The sequence below is a fragment of the Schistocerca gregaria genome, chromosome 4 (genome assembly GCF_023897955.1).
Source record: "Schistocerca gregaria isolate iqSchGreg1 chromosome 4, iqSchGreg1.2, whole genome shotgun sequence".
Taxonomy (NCBI): Eukaryota; Metazoa; Arthropoda; class Insecta; order Orthoptera; family Acrididae; genus Schistocerca; species Schistocerca gregaria.
Genome location: NC_064923.1, coordinates 100,541,938 through 100,558,164, shown reverse-complemented (window position 1 = coordinate 100,558,164; position 16,227 = coordinate 100,541,938). Strand labels below are relative to the sequence as shown.

Sequence of the window (16,227 nt, the reverse complement as noted above, 5' to 3'; positions counted from 1 at the left end):
CCGTGTGAAAAACTTGTGTAATTTTACTTCAGGTCGTATCCCCAAGCAGCCTTTGCGGTTCCAAAGTGAGAACGTATACACAGTTTAGTGCCGGGGAATGCGGCTTCTCTGATCGACAGTTTCGCAACAATACGGGGGTCGCTTGTGCGTTGGCTCACGGCGCTAGATGCGCTGAAATCTTTTACGCACGCGCGCTTTGTCGAGCAATCACAGCGCTCGCTGGCACGTATGCCGCCCCAGGCATCATTAAATGTTAAACTTGCCTTGTCAGTGCACTATCTGTTTCATAAGTCGATTTTTGACCAGTTTATTACTCCTAACATGGATCGGTGGCTGAAGTCAGGATCATTGAAGAAAGCTGCAGTTTCTCCATCGCCTTCACACAAGGTAAGTTTTCAGTTGAAATGAATGAGGAGGGAGGACGACCAAACGAAGACATTTGAACATTTTTCTTCGGATTTCACGAAAAACGACACCCACACACACACGACTGTTACGAAATATTCATGTTCCTTACACAACAGTAGCCAAACAGTGGAAGTGAACAGACCATAAGCGAGAGCTTGTCAACAGTGAACAGTTTGGACGTGACGTTGATTGCTCTTGGAGGGAGAAAGTTCAATCGTGTGAAATTTCAGTTACCAAGTAATTTTAATCGGGCTGTGATGTGTTGAACAAAGGGAGTAAATCCACTAGTAAGTGTCTGGATACAATGGGTATTTCAATTGGATCGTTAATTTAAAGTTGTTTTCATTCATCTCTAAACCAAAGACTATTAATACTTCTGGGGGAGGGGGGGGGGGGGGGAGCTCATTGGTGACATGGGATCTGCATTAAGAATCTTTCAGTTCCCATGCGTTTCGCCCTGAAATATGAAGTTACTGTGCTCTTGACTGACTAGGGGTCCGCCATGGATTTTCGACTGAAGAAGGGTTCCGCCAGCTGAAAAGGTTAGGAAGCCCTGGGCTAGAGGATCTCTTGTGAGCTGTTTCTTATCGTCGCCACGGAAGCTCCCCGCTCTCATTTCACTTTCAGTATTACTCTCGCGGAGTTGTTAGTGGATAAATCCATGATGCATCTTCACGACGTTCAGCTTTAGGTACACTGTTGTTTCCTGTATATGTAAATAACCTGTCTCCTCATACAAAACAGTTTCTTGGGCAGACGTTAAGAGGATTTAAATGAGAAAAGCACAAAAATTGTCCCTTGATTCACCATCATTTGCTAAGACCCAGAATTCAGCTTATTAGATCATGGTGAGGTAACAACTGGCTGAGATATAAACACTCTAGCGTGCTAGCACAAACAAAACCAGCTCACGTGGGACTGCCGGCAAACGAGAAAAATGTGTTTGAATTGTGGCGTTACTCAAGAATGATCGAATTTAAGTGGTCTGATAAGAAATGAGATCCTCCACAGAACATACATCCACATGTATACTCTACAAAAGCACTGCGAATTAAACGTCAGGCGGTATCAACGAGGAAAGCAATTTGACAAACAGAAGGGACAAGATGACACAACGTGTGTTGAAGCGTCAGAGAACAGCTTTAGTGATATCACAGAGACAAAATAAGATAAAAACTGTAGGGGAAGGCGAAAACTGGAATAAATGAAAAAATTCTCGAGACGTTAGTAGTCCGCGGCAGGCAGCATCGTAGCAGTCCGAACACTCGACCTATTAAAAAACACAACTAACAATATGTGCAACAGTCACTGTACGAGTGGAACTTTGACCAAAGTATACCAATACCAAGTGGACTCAACCACGAAGTGCATGTGAGCAATGGAGAAGAAGTAACATGTACTTTGCATTCAACGATGATAACGCAATCATCGTTTAAGTATAGATCATTATTATTGAACCACAATTAGCAGAAATACTGCACAAAAACAGCAAAAAGATGATGTTTCACTGTTTGAAGAGGAGCTTCCTGAGTTTAATACGGCCCAAAATTCTCACGGCTTCCTAAAACTTCGCACATATTTCGGTACATAGAAGAATTACTCCAAATTTATCAGAAAATCCCTGTCAATAATACAGTAACCAACTGTAGTTTTCAAACAACGTCAACAACAAACGAGCTATCACATACCACATGTAATATGTTCTTGTGTAGTCACAAGCTCCAGAACGGAGAAGAAGATCGCAAGAGGAGAAGGCGGTGAAACGACGTCGGCGCTAACCAGGACGTCACCACGATAGGTGAAGTGAATAAGCGCAGTGGACAGTATTAGCAGAGTATTAGCAGAGAGTTCTACGAGAACAGTTAATAGTGATCCAAATCCATTGCTTGTTTGGACTTTGTCTATAGCGAAGAACATTGCATGTCGCCCATCGCTTGTGACACCGATGTAACTCCAAAGTTATGTATTAACAATCTGCTTTGTTGAAATAAAACTACAAATGTTATTTGCTTGAGTCGTTGTATAGCATTCCGAGAATGCAGCATCCCTTAGGCACCCTATACGAGGCGATTGGGACCCCACATAATATATACAGGAATGGTTCACAAAAAAATTGTGAACGACATTCAAAGATACACACTCATTTCCGCTGACGGTGTAAACACTGAGAATCTGTTTTTTTTTTTTCTTTCCGTTTAGCCCAGTTTGCTCTGGGCAGAGGAACTGCAGTTCAGTACAGAATAGTAAAGAACTCAATCTTTTGTGCAAGATGTGTCATGAATTTCGAGCGCAACAGAATGTGCAGTGACCGAGCGCGTATGTTACAAGCACCGAATGGACCCGTTTTCTTCTGCACCGCGCTCACTCGTCTTTTTGGTGTAAATATTCGATTTGTTAGTTGTTATTCCACCAATTGAGTGTAAAGGCACGTGAGTCTATGGAAGCGTCTTCCTTACAAATCCAACACACATTCCATGTCACGAGCATTCACACTCGCTTACAGAAGCAGTACAGTATAGCGACAAGTGTCTCGGTGTAACAAAGTAAACACATTATGCTACACAGAACCAGTCGAAATCAATCGTTCCTTCTACAGAATGCGGGAAAATAAACCTCGCCTGGACGTTTCTCACAATAAGACTGACGCGGATTTAATCCATATTGATGAACATCAGATAACATGCTGGAAATTGTCACCATTGATGCCAATGCAGTGCTGTGCTCGATTTATGAAACTGTGAGAGACGGGTAGCTGCTGTGCCTGAGGGTAATTGGTTGATTTGGGGGAGGGGACCAAACAGTGACGTCATCGGTCCAATCGGATTAGGGAAGGATGCGGAAGGAAGTCGGCTGTGCCCTTTTAATGGAACCATCCCGGCATTTGTCTGAAGCGATTTGGGGAAATCACGGAAAACCAAAATCAGGATGGCCGGATGTTGGTTTGAAGCGTCGTCCTCCCGCATGCGAGTCCAGTGCGCTAACCAGTACGCCACTTTAATTCGTTCTGTTCGATATTATTCGTTGCATTTGGTCTGGACGGACGTCAGAAGACATCCGTTCAAGTTCATCGTTGATTCTTTTACCCAGTTGTTTTTTTTTTTTTTTTTTCTATTACAGAGAGCACACAGCCCTCTGACCGAACAGTCTCAACTACCGTGCCGGCTGCCACCTGGGTGACTGAGGGGTAGCAACAATATCGTTTCCACTGTTCTGATGAGGTCTGCCAGCGTGAGAATTATTTCAGTACACTTAATCCTTCAGTTTGTCCCATGAACCGCACTGTTGTCTTCCTCGTTTGTGCAGCCTGAGCGGCGTAAGGTAGGTATTTTTTTTAAAAATACGATTAAAAACCCCTTACATGTAGCGATTTTATGAAACACCTAGGAAACTGTTATTTATTTATTCTTTATGTTCCAAGTTGAACGAGCGGTATCCACAGCAACACGGCCGCTAGTACCTCGCTGGAAGCGGTCCACCGGCGCGCCGGACAGGGCGGCGCCTTTATCAGATGGCCACCCACTACCAGAAAAATACCGCCGTTTTGTGCTATTTCACAGCGAGTATTATTATTGCAGTTGTAGAAAGAAAAAAAGGTGGATGATTTTAAGCTTTGCAGTGTGTAGTTGCCACTTGTATCTCGTTTATACAGGGTATTTGGGTAAGAGCGTTCAAAACTTTAACAGGACATACAGGATGCTTCACTGAACAATAATAGGAATAAGATCACATTGCTCTGCACTTTATTTATCTTAGTTACAGTTAACTGCAGATACCATCACTGACACAACGAATGTACCATTTATATTGTATCTTATAAAATGTGCTGAAACTGACAGCCACCAACCTCAATGACATCGGCGAACAAGGTTCTGACGCGCCCTCACAAATATCCCTCATGTCTTTCGAATCACATTACAGGCAGCTACAATTCCGGCAATTCCTTTTTTCCTTGCAGGAAAAAAGGAATGTACATGTAAATGAGCAGCACAGTTGGTGTAAACGTGAACGCATGTTAGTTGCCAATAAGCTCGAGAACAGAATGCTAGACAAAGCGGTAGAGAAGTTTACTTCCATATCTCTTTCAGCTGGCTTCTGCGACCCTAGGTTCCCCACCTCAAATTGTTCAGTGGAGCATTCTCTACGTTCTGTTGCATTTTTGCACGGTCTTACGGAAGCACCCTCTATAGGATGGTTGCTACGGTCGTAAAAGTGGATTTTTACAGCCGTTAGAATGTGGAAGTAAATACTTCGTTCGTGAGAAAACTTTTATGGTATGAAGAATTCATTTTGTCAGACTCGCAAATTGTTTGTAAAAAGTATAAAAACTAAAAAGAAAGAAATTAGGATATTTTTATACAGTTACGAAATGCATCAAACCAAAGATTACGTATTGGAGCTTGTCGTCTCAATTTTATGGAAATGTCTGAAGCTTAAAATACCAAGTTCAATTATAACAGACGTTGTTAAAAAGGAAAAGAGAAGTGAATTAACAATGCTGAATACACCACAGACTGCAAAATATTAATTTAATCAGTTTCTGAAATTCAACAATATATCAGGTGCTAATTTTACATCTTTGATCACACCATGTGCAACAACATCTATGAAGTATTTACAAGAACGTGTATGAACATTGCCTCTTGGGTAAAGCGATAAGTATTAACAGGGTAGAGAAAAGACTTTGTGATGGTGCTAAAAGTTAAAAACGCTTTTCTTGGACTATGTGATAAGTTTACACTATTCATTTTTTCCACTATTTCGCAAATATTTTCCGCGTTTGACTTGCGAAATTCAAGTCCTAACATCAAACCTTTTCATGACAGGAATATGCATTTCACCTCATTAAAGAGTAAAAATAAACCACACCTGATGCTGGACCCACAGGGTATGAAATGTATCGTGTGTTTAATAAAACACGAAAATTTCTGACTGAAGGCGATTTTTTATTTCACACTTCCAGTGTACCGAACGCAGTCACAATTAAAGCTGCAAATTATGGATAAAATTAAATTATAAATTACCTCACTGGTTAACTGACAGCAGCGAACAATAAACAACATTCTGAGTTTTTAGCCTACAACGTCGTCCAAATTACGAAACTATCTGGATGCTAACAATAAATATTCTCGGCAACAACCCGCATTCAAACAGAGATCATACTTATGAACGGCTGTCTAATTAAAAACGTACGTATATAAAATATTATGTTTTCAGTGCGCCCAAACACGGTCACATAAAACAAGGCGTATTACACAAAGATAGTAAATCACAGGGAGAGAGATCAGCTGATGCACGTGTCCAGGAGGTTGTACTGCCCCTGCTCATTGTCCTATTGTTACGGAACACTCCATACATTCGTAACAAGATTGTCAAAGCGGTGTGACGTTAACCGACTGGTACATCTAAATCACCGTTTCTAGTATTTCCTGCGATAGGCAGTTCTCCTATTCACTAACAAGTGTCGATCCCGCATCAGTATTGTAAATATCTTCCGGACTGGCCACCCTTCATTGAAACATTCGAATAACAAGCCTGATTAGCCAGTCAAGATTTGTGTCAAAGCACATGTCACGCGGAGCTACTTCCGCCGTAAGTTTGTTTGCCGGCGGGTCAGTTGTGAGGTCTGCGTCAAGTCCTTTCGTGGCTGTATGTGTGTTTCACTTGCCAATGTTCAGAAGTAACCAGCATTATTAGCTGTATTGGTACTGAGCCATGAACAGTTGGAGGCTAATGCGGAATGAAGAAGAGCGAAAGCGTCGCCTAAAACATGGATGAAGGGGAGAAACGTTGACAGCGATTGTTCTCTAAGGTTCACGGACAGTTGTTAGCGTTCGAATGGAATCTCTTTTTTCAACCTGAATCGTCAAGTCTATAAGTATCATATTCCATTAAGATTTGACTTTCTAAGAATAATTACAATGATTGTAGCACACGTCGTTCATTTAACTTCAGCACACAAATATTGGTTTTAATAAATGAGAGCTCCTTGTCCATATGCATCGGCTAATAATACTTACCTCGGTCAATTGTGGACCCTACACGGAAAGGAAAAGTCTGTGCGACGGTAAGTTCCAACCTGTGTCGCTCTATCAATGGCGCCGTTGCAGGTAGTGACGTCAGGTGTGGGTAGGACTATGTCTACTGCTACTCCGAAAGCCTCTGTACCGTGCATGCCTAGGTATTCATCGTAGTAATGCTATCGATTTTATTTCGTATTCCATACGCGTACTGCGGGGCTGTCTGAGACGCCGCGTCACGGTTCGCGCGGGTCCTCTCGTCAGAGGTTCGGAGGTTCGAGTCCTCCCTCGGGCATGTGTGTGTGTGTGTGTGTGTGTGTGTGTGTGTGTGTGTGTGTGTGTGAGTGAGTGTGCTGACCGTAGCGTAAGTTTAAGTTAGATGAAGTAGTGTGTAAGCTTAGGGACCGATGACCTCAGCAGTTTGGTCCCATAAGATCTTACCGATTCCATACGTGTACTGAGACAGGGAAATGTGACTGCCGAAAGTCATACCTATCTTATTTTATTTTAATGATTCCTGTACAAGATATTCGATGCGGGCAGCATATTTCTTTCACACTCTTTTTCGAATACAGGTCCTCTAAATTTTCGCAACAGGGTTTAACTAAAAGTACGTCGTCTTTCTTCCAAGAATTCCAAGCTACCAGGGCATTTTGTTGTACTTTCATACGCGCTATACCGAACTGCTACAATTCTAGCAACACGTCTTTGAAATCGTTCCTCTTCTGTTGTAACGCCTACGTGATCAGGACTCCAAACGTTGGATCACTATTCCAAATTAGCCGGCCGGAGTGGCAGAGCGATTCTAGGCGCTACAGTCTGGAGCTGCGCGACCGCTACGGTCGCAGGTTCGAATCCTGCCTCGGGCATGGATGTGTGTGATGTCCTTAGGTTAATTAGTTTTAAGTAGTTCTAAGTCCTAGGGGACTGATGACCACAGCAGGTAAGTCCCATAGTGCTCAGAGGCATTTGAACCATTTTATGAACTATTCCAAATTGGTCCGTCTAGCGTCTTGTGCGCGATTTCCGTTGCAGATGTTAACTTTTCCAATAAACCTAAATCCCCATTTGCCTTACCCAATACTGACATTACGTGATCGTCCCATTTTCATTTCGTCTCTTAGCATTAATCCTAAGTATACGATGTGCACAGAATGTTCTTTCTCGATGTTTAGACTTTATCTTCCATTTATCCACATTTAAATAGAGGTAAAATCGTTATTGTTGAAGTTTTCCCTATATACTGAATGTTCGATGAGATTTCGGGATTGCATCCGAATCATGTTGACCTCTTACCACAATATTTCGGCTGGCAATCGTCAGTGACAGACACTCACCTGAAGATGGTTGGACGATTGCCAGCCGAAATATTGTGGCAAGAAGTCAACATGATCCGGCTGCAATCCCGAAATCTCATCGAACAGAGGAAAAATCCGTTACCCGAAGGGGAAATTTTGTCCAAGTCGTTATGCAGTTCCTCAAAGCCATAAAACAAAGATACTTTCCTGTACACGACTGCATCACCGGAGAACAGACTCATGGTACTGCTGATCCTCTCCGGTAAATAGTTTATGTATATGGAAAACAGAGGTCTTATTACACTTCGCTGGGGCACACCCAGGTGTTACTTTCGTTTCTGTGGAAGATCCGCCATACAGTACAACGCACTGCATTACGTTTGGCAGGTGCAGCTAGCATTCAGAGAGTCTTACAGAGGAAGTAGCTCTAGAGATATCTCCAAAAATCGTAGGAAGCTCCCCGCAGCCAGACAGCCTAGCAGTCAGAGACGCCTGCGTGGGGGCAATAAGGAAGGTAGCGAGGCAGTGAGCAAGCTTACTTACTACCAGCTATGACTCGGGATTTAGGGTCGGTACTCGCCCTGTGACATGTACAACCCTTTTAACAGTCGCGTGCATCCAAGTTTAGGTTTCCCGTGGTTTCCCCAAATCGCTTAAAGACAAATGCCTCGATGGTTCTTTGAGAAGGGCGCGACAGATATCCTTCCCCAAATCTAGCATGTGCTCCGTCCTTAGTGATGTCATTGTAGACGTGATTAAACATCCTTTCTTCCTCAAGAGTGATCTTTGCAACTACGAATCGAAGAACAACTTTCGAGACTTTGTTAAGTAGACTCTTAGGACACACAGTTTCAAACAAAATGGACAAGACTACGTTGCGACAACGGAAAAGAGAATGAGTCCTTGTTTAAGTGAAAATAAGAGGGGAAGAAATGGAAGGAAATAAGGAAGTACTGAATCTCAAATCTTTGTAGATGCGGATAGCTGGATAAAGCCGGAAATTAGTTCAGCCAATTTTTTACAAAGGACCTAACGGTCTTCAGAAAGTATAGATTGAATACATTTTCTGGTGGAGTGTTTATTGCTATGAGAAGTAATTTACTTCGTAGTGATATTGAAGTAGATAGTTCCTGTGAGTTAATATGGGTAGATGTTATACTTGAAACCGCAATAAATTATTAATTGGCTCCTTTTATCAAACCCCCGACTCAGATGATACAGTTGCTGAACAGTTCCAATGAAACTTGAGTGTCATTTCAAATAGGTAGACAACTCACACAATTATAGTTCGTAGTGACTTCAATCTACACTCCATATGTTGCAGAAAATACATGTTTAATGTTGGCAGTAGGCATAGAACGTAGTAGAAATCGTATTAAATGCCTTCTCAGAAAATTATTTTAAACTACTATTTCAGAACCACATTCGACGTCAAAATGATTGCAAAAACATGCTTGACCTCTTAGCACCCAATAAACAAGACCGCCGGCCGCGGTGGTCTCGCGGTTCTAGTCGCGCAGTCCGGAACCGTGCGACTGCTACGGTCGCAGGTTCGAATCCTGCCTCGGGCATGGATGTGTGTGATGTCCTTAGGTTAGTTAGGTTTAAGTAGTTCTAAGTACTAGGGAACTGATGACCACAGCAGTTGTGTACCATAGTGCTCAGAGCCATTTGAACCATTTTTTGAAACAAGACCAAATAAGCAGCATCATGACAGATACAAGGATTAGTGACCGTAAGGTTGTTGTAGCTAGACTGGATACCGTAACTTCCAAAGCCTCAAAAACAAACGCAAAGTACACCTATTCAAAAAAGCAGATAAAAAATCTGTTGACACCTACCTAAGAGACAGTTTCTACTCCTTCCAATCTACCAACGTAAACGTAGATATGGTTTTAATTCAAAGGGTTAGCTTCGTCGGTAGTTGAGAGACATATATCGAACAGGTTTGTAAGAGATGATACCGATCCCCCATGGTACACAAAACAGGTCTGAACACTGGTGCAGAAGCAACGAAAAAAGCATACCAAATTCAAAAGAACGCAAAATCCTAAGGAATAGCGAAGTTTTGCAGAAGATCGAAATTAAGTGCGAACTTCAGTGCGAGATGATTTTAATATTTTCAATAACGAAACACAGTCTCGAAATCTGGCAGGAAGCCCAAAGATATTCGGGTCATATGTAAAGTACACCAGTGGCAAGACGCATGAACACCTTCACTGCGCAATAACAATGGTGGTGTTACTGATGACAGTACCACTAAAGCATAACTATTAAACACGGTTTTCGGACATTGCTTCACAAAAAAGAACTCGAATTAACAACATGAGTAAAGCCCATGTATAATCTCCACCAGCCACCGCTTGGCCACTGCTTGCATAACATTAATTTCTACCAATACTAGCTACTCCCAGTCTTGTTCGGTCGCAATTATAGGGCGAAGGGAAAATGTACGTCTCAATATACTCGGTAAGGCAATTTGTGTTATTCTCATGAAACCGCCAGACCCACAACACGAGTCCAGACTATTACCACTGACCCGCTCTATCTGTTGTTAGAGTTTACATAACAATCTGCAAAACGTGAACGTTTCGTATGTTGGTTTGCCCATCCATTCTTCCATCGTTATTACAAACAGGAGTGACCGGCATTTTCCTTCAAGTCGTAGTGTTCGATACACGGTACATTCTCGAAACACTCCTGGAAACTATTGTAGCTGTCACTACGAAACAGATTCATTCTGTTGGATTTTCAGTGTCAAATATTAGGGAAATTCATGACGTACCTTTCACTCTGAGCAGTGACTGATTCCTTTCAGTATCGGGAACACCGGTTCCAATAAGAACCTTTTATGAGCCTGTGTGTGGGTGGAATTAGTAGTACGGTAGTTCGGACCTCTAGCATCAATGACTCTTTAACAGTACAACTTCGCAATACGGATTTCAGTCTCTCATCTTTGGTTCAGAATCTAGGCTGATATATGAGAGATTGAACAGAATATTTGTACCCATTCGTCGACTATATATAACCAGACCTTCCTAGGTCTTTCACCCAGGTCTGTGGGCAAAGTAAACTTCAAGCATACTTTTTCTCCATCAGTTTCCGTATATTCTCTTTTCGAACAACATAAAAATTTGCCTTTCTATCACTGGAATGAAAGCTGCCAGCTTCGGATATACTCTCACAGTTAGAATTAAACGAAAATCGAAGGTTATGAGGAAATATAGATCTTAGAATTCATCTAGTATCCCAAAACGGGACGGCTATGATGAAAACTAAATTTTCTACTAAACGTTAACGAATCATCTCATGTGATTGATAATACATATCCGCGTTATGCCGTTACATGACGTGTAACCGCCAGTGTTTGAATGATATAGCACAGAAAAATCGACCTTGTCAATGCAAAAATGAGCACTATTCTTTTCAGTTAAATCAATAACAAAGTAATGTTGACCACAGTTAAATAAATAATGAGTCCCAAGAAGTAATTTAAAAAAATAAGAACGAAACATTTAGGTCTCTTAAATAAACAGCAGTTGCTGCTAGGGTTATACAGGGCGTTCGGAAATCTGCTATCAATTACGTTTGTTGGAAATGACATCCACGGGCGGCTATACAAATCTCAACTCGCTTGATTTTATTGGATAACACCGTTTGCGAATCTGATTGTGATATGCTTCTCAACAACGCATTTATTTCAGGTATAAGTTACAGAGCGGGTGTAGGCGATTGCGATGCAGTAGACATTTTGCGCTCCCCACACAATAAAGTCGGGTGGAGAAAGGCCTGGCGAGTGGGGAGACCATAGGTTTTCTAAGGTGACACGTTCCCCAAAAAACTTTCCAAAAGACGCTTAGTGTTTCTGGCTGTGTGCCTAGAAGCGCCATCTTGCTGAAACGATGAGTTGCTGATTTCGTCATCTTTTGTTTGGCCAATGAAATCATGGGTCGTTAAACAATAACGTTCACTGTTCATGGTTTCTTCAAAAATTAAAGATCCAATGATGCTCCGTCTGGATGCTGCCACCCACACTCCAACTCTATCACGCAGTGGATTCTCCGTTGACCATTACCGTGTCTTTAATGTGTTAGCGTGAGCAGGCAGGTACAACCAGGCCTCGTTTGTATAGACGGTGACCGAGCGAGGTGGCGCAGTGGTTAACGCACTGGACTCGCATTCGGGAGGACGACGGTTCAAACCCGAGTCCGGCCATCCTGATTTAGGTTTTCCGTGATTTTCCTAAATCGCTTCAGGCAAATGCCGGTATGGCTGCTGTGAAAGACCACGGCCGACTTCCGTCCGCATCCTTCCCTAACCCGATGGAATCGATGACCTCTCTGTTTGGTACCCTCCCCTAAACCAACCAACCAACTGCAGGAAAGGATTCGGTTTTCATGACCCGAGTCTTTCAATTCATGCACTGCTCTCAATTTATACAAGAACTATTTCAATATTTGCGAAGCAGCTTTATGCGCGGGTGTAAGCCCGATACGTCTTTCATGTACCAGCTTGCGAAATAAACTTGCTGTGCTCTGCCACATAGAGTCAGAAACATCCAACAACAAATGTTCGTTTAATTTAGCTGGTCTTCTACTTCATTCACTATGTAACACTGTACCTATCTCTCGAAATTTGTCAATAAGTCGATGAACCGCATTATGCTGAGCTGCAGCTGCTTCCGGAAACTTTTCATCACGTACCTCCTATACTAAGCCGACCACGGTGGTCTCGCGGTTCTAGGCACGCAGTCCGGAACCGTGCGACTGCTACGGTCGCAGGTTCGAATCCTGCCTCGGGCATGGATGTGTCTGATGTCCTTAGGTTAGTTAGGTTTAAGTAGTTCTAAGTTCTAGGGGACTAATGACCACAGCAGTTGAGTCCCATAGTGCTCAGAGCCATTACTTTCCCTCCTACACTAAAACTATTTATCGACGAAACACATGTTTAGCGAGGAAATATGTTCCTCAGTTCAAACAACCATTACATGAAAGCAAACTGAACAGGTAAATACTTCAGATCCTGTTTAATAACTTTCATCAACGGAACGAAATAGTTTAATGTTGCGAAACAGTAGAACAAATTTTTAAAAAATCTCGCGTATGTATGAAAAACAGTTCTGCTAACTTGTTTTTTGCAAATTTTGTTTCAAACATCCAACATAATCTAATCCTGCAGTCCAGCGCACAGAAACTTTCCGAGCGCGCTGTATAAGAACTCACTTGAGTGGAGACTGGCTCATATGAGATGGTTAGATGTACTGGAGGATCTTCAAATGTATTCAAAAGAGTGCTAGAAGTCAGTGAATCGAAGAATGACGACATTCAGAGAAGACTACGTCGGGATAATTGACAAAATTTTCTCTGGGACTGCTGATAAATCAATTTGGAAGTTCGATGACAAGTAACTGTCGTATTAAGTGGGCACTAAAACTTCTATAAAGCTCAATTCAGTTCCGGAAAACCCACTATCAGCACATTCAGAAGAGATTAGGGCAAGAGCTCTTCTACATCTACATACATAATCCGCAATCCACCATTCGGTGCGTGGGGGAGGGTACCTCGTACCACAACTAGCATCTTCTCTCCCTGTTCCACTCCCAAACAGAACGAGGGAAAAATGATTATCTATATGCCTCTGTACGAGCCCTAATCTCTCTTATCTTATCTTAATGGTCTTTCCGCGAAGCTCCTGAAGCATTTCCGTAACACTCGCGTGATGATAACCCCTACTAGTAGCAAATCTAGTAGCTCAATCCGACCTGATAGGGATCCCAAACGCTCGAGCAGTAGTCAAGAATAGGTCGTATTAGTGTTTTATAATATCTTCCCAAAATTCCACCAATGAACCGAAGACGACTATTCGCCTTCCCCAAAACTGCCGTTACATGCTTGCTCCACTTCATATCGCTCTGCAATGTTACGCCCAAATATTTAATCGACGTGACTGTTTCAAGCGCTACACTACTAATGGAGTATTCAAAAATTACGGGATTTTTTTTTCCTGTTCATCTGCATTAATTTACATTTATCTTCAGCTGGACCCCGAATCTGGACGCTTATTATACTACCAAGGAAAAATTGATAGCTTTAGAAATGTAGTTACCACACGAGACTCCCGTCGAGGATCACGTTCCTAACTTCTAAATACGGAGAGGACACGGAAAAGGGTAACAGAACTTATACTTAAGAGAAAGGAACGTTGATAGGTCGGCCACGTCATGGGGCATCCGGAGGCACACGTATTGCCACACTAAAACAGTCAGTAGGTGTGGACGTCGAGGAGGAATGACTTAACAAATTAAAAATTCAGGAAGTTTGTTCCAGGATTTATCCAATGACCTTTCGGGCACTTAACAAAGACGAAACAGTCTCGTTTCAACCTGTCTTATAAACAGTACTCACCCAAAGGTGATGCAAACTTTACGTGTTTTTCAAATGGTTCAAATGGCTCTGAGCACCATGGGACTCAACTACTGAGGTCATCAGTCCCCTAGAACTTAGAACTATTTAAACCCTAACTAACCTAAGGAGATCACACACATCCATGCCCGCGGCAGGATTCGAACCAGCGACCGGCCGGATACGTGTTTTTACATCGTGATGCGACTATATACAATGAAACACTTTCGTTCGCATTGACAGGATTTTGACCGACGCCTGTATTTTCCAACAATTGGCCAGATTATCGTGAGCCAACTGTGAAAATAATTCGACACCAGGTTGCGATTGGTGAGCCTACGCTGCGGTTTGGCGCGGTGACGGGAGACGAGATGAGGTGGACTCACCAGCAGAGAAGCAGCGCGTGCCATGTCGGAGCAGAGCAGCACAGTGCGTGTGGCGTTCAGCGGGGTGAGGCGTCAGCGGCGGAGGTCCAGAGCAGACTGGTGGGCGCGCGACACCGCCAGCCGCTTTATACCGCGCGCAGCCCAGACCAGCCGTGACCAGACAGGTGCAGGGGTGGCTCGAGGGCTGCAGCGCACCGCACGCCAGCTGCCTGCCTGCACTCGCACCACTCCACGCAGCTCACTCACTGCTTCTTTACATTACCCATCCTATGGGACGCTAACATACACTTTGCAAGTAGGCTGTTTAGCTTCTTATATTGGTAATGCAACGGCCACGTAGCGCTCTGTATGAAAATCACTGGCTGTGTGCAGTCTGTGGCTGGGTGTCATTGTTGGAATTTGCCATTGTAGTGTTGGGAAGTTGGCTGTTTCTCTCAAACGAAGAATGCGAGTGACTGGTTCGTTGGAAAGAAGAAACGAGCGACCTGGCAGCAGGAGGACCACCTGTAAGTAGGCTGTTTAGCTTTTCTTATTGGTAACGCCACATAGCGCTCGGTATGAAAAAATCACTGGCTGTGCCGTGTGCAGTCTGTGTTTAGTCTGCATTGTTGTCTGCCATTGTAGTGTTGGGCAGCGGCAGCTGGATGCTAACAGCGCGTAGCGTTGCGCAGTAGGAGGTGAGCCGCCAGCAGTGGTGGATGTGGGGAGAGAAATGGCGGAGTTTTCAGAGCGGATGATCTGGACGTGTGTCCATCAGAGACAGTAAATTTGTAAGACTGGATGCCATGAACTGCTATATATATTATGACTTTTGAAAACTATTAAGGTAAATACATTCTTTGTTCTCTATCAAAATCTTTCATTTGCTAATTATGCCATCAGTAGTTAGTGCCTTCAGTAGTTTGAATCTTTTATTTAGCTGGCCGTAGTGGCGCTTGCTGTGTTGCAGTAGTTCGAGTAACGAAGATTTTTGTGAGGTAAGTTATTTGTGAAAGGTATAGGTTAATGTTAGTCAGGGCCATTCTTTTGTAGGGATTATTGAAAGTGAGACTGCGTTGCGCTAAAAATATTGTGTGTCAGTTCAGTGTTGATCAGAATAGGTAGAGAGCGAAATGTCTGAGTATGTTCAGTTCTGCTCAGCTGTTTAAAAATCAAATAACGTAAGGGGTTTATCAGCACAGTAATTAATTAATTTTTCTAAGGGGACGTTTCAACTGTTACACGAAATGCACTGAAGTACCGCGTACGCAGTGTATAAAGACCACAGCACTGGCGCAGCTGTCATTTGTATCCACAAAGGAAACTCCCCATCGTACCCCCGTAAGGTTTAGTGGTAAAATGGCCGTGTGGATAGCCCGTCAAAAGCAGATCACAAGTCAAGCATGGAAACAGGAAGAAGGTGTACTGAAATGTGAAAAAAAGAAGCAAAATACAAACAGTGAACGGTCCGAGCTCAACGTGTGCAACATCGAGTGAATTACAAGAATCTCAGCGTCCAAAGCCGGCACGGTAGCTCAGCGTGTTCGGTCAGAGGGTTAGCAGCCCTCTGTAATAAAAAAAAAAAAAAAACTGAGCTAATCGATCAACAACGAACTTAAACGGATGTCTTACGACGTCCGCCCCGAGCAGATGCAACGAACAATAGCGAACAAAATGAGAGAAAAAAAAAGAGTGTCTGGTCAGAGGGTTAAGTGCCCTCTGTAATAAAAAAAACTGG

At 43.0% G+C, this 16,227-nt stretch overlaps 1 protein-coding gene across 2 annotated transcripts in view; it reads right to left on the bottom strand.

Annotated features, from left to right (window-relative positions):
* The window catches only part of LOC126267323 (uncharacterized), a 108,655-nt gene extending 94,059 nt beyond the window's left edge, over positions 1–14,596 (bottom strand). For both annotated transcript variants that reach the window (XM_049972424.1, XM_049972425.1), the window contains exon 1: positions 14,511–14,596. In XM_049972424.1, the coding sequence (XP_049828381.1) occupies positions 14,511–14,534 (24 nt within the window). In that variant the 5' untranslated portion in view covers positions 14,535–14,596. The remainder of the gene's footprint in view (positions 1–14,510) is intronic.
* Positions 14,597–16,227: the final 1,631 nt, after the last annotated feature.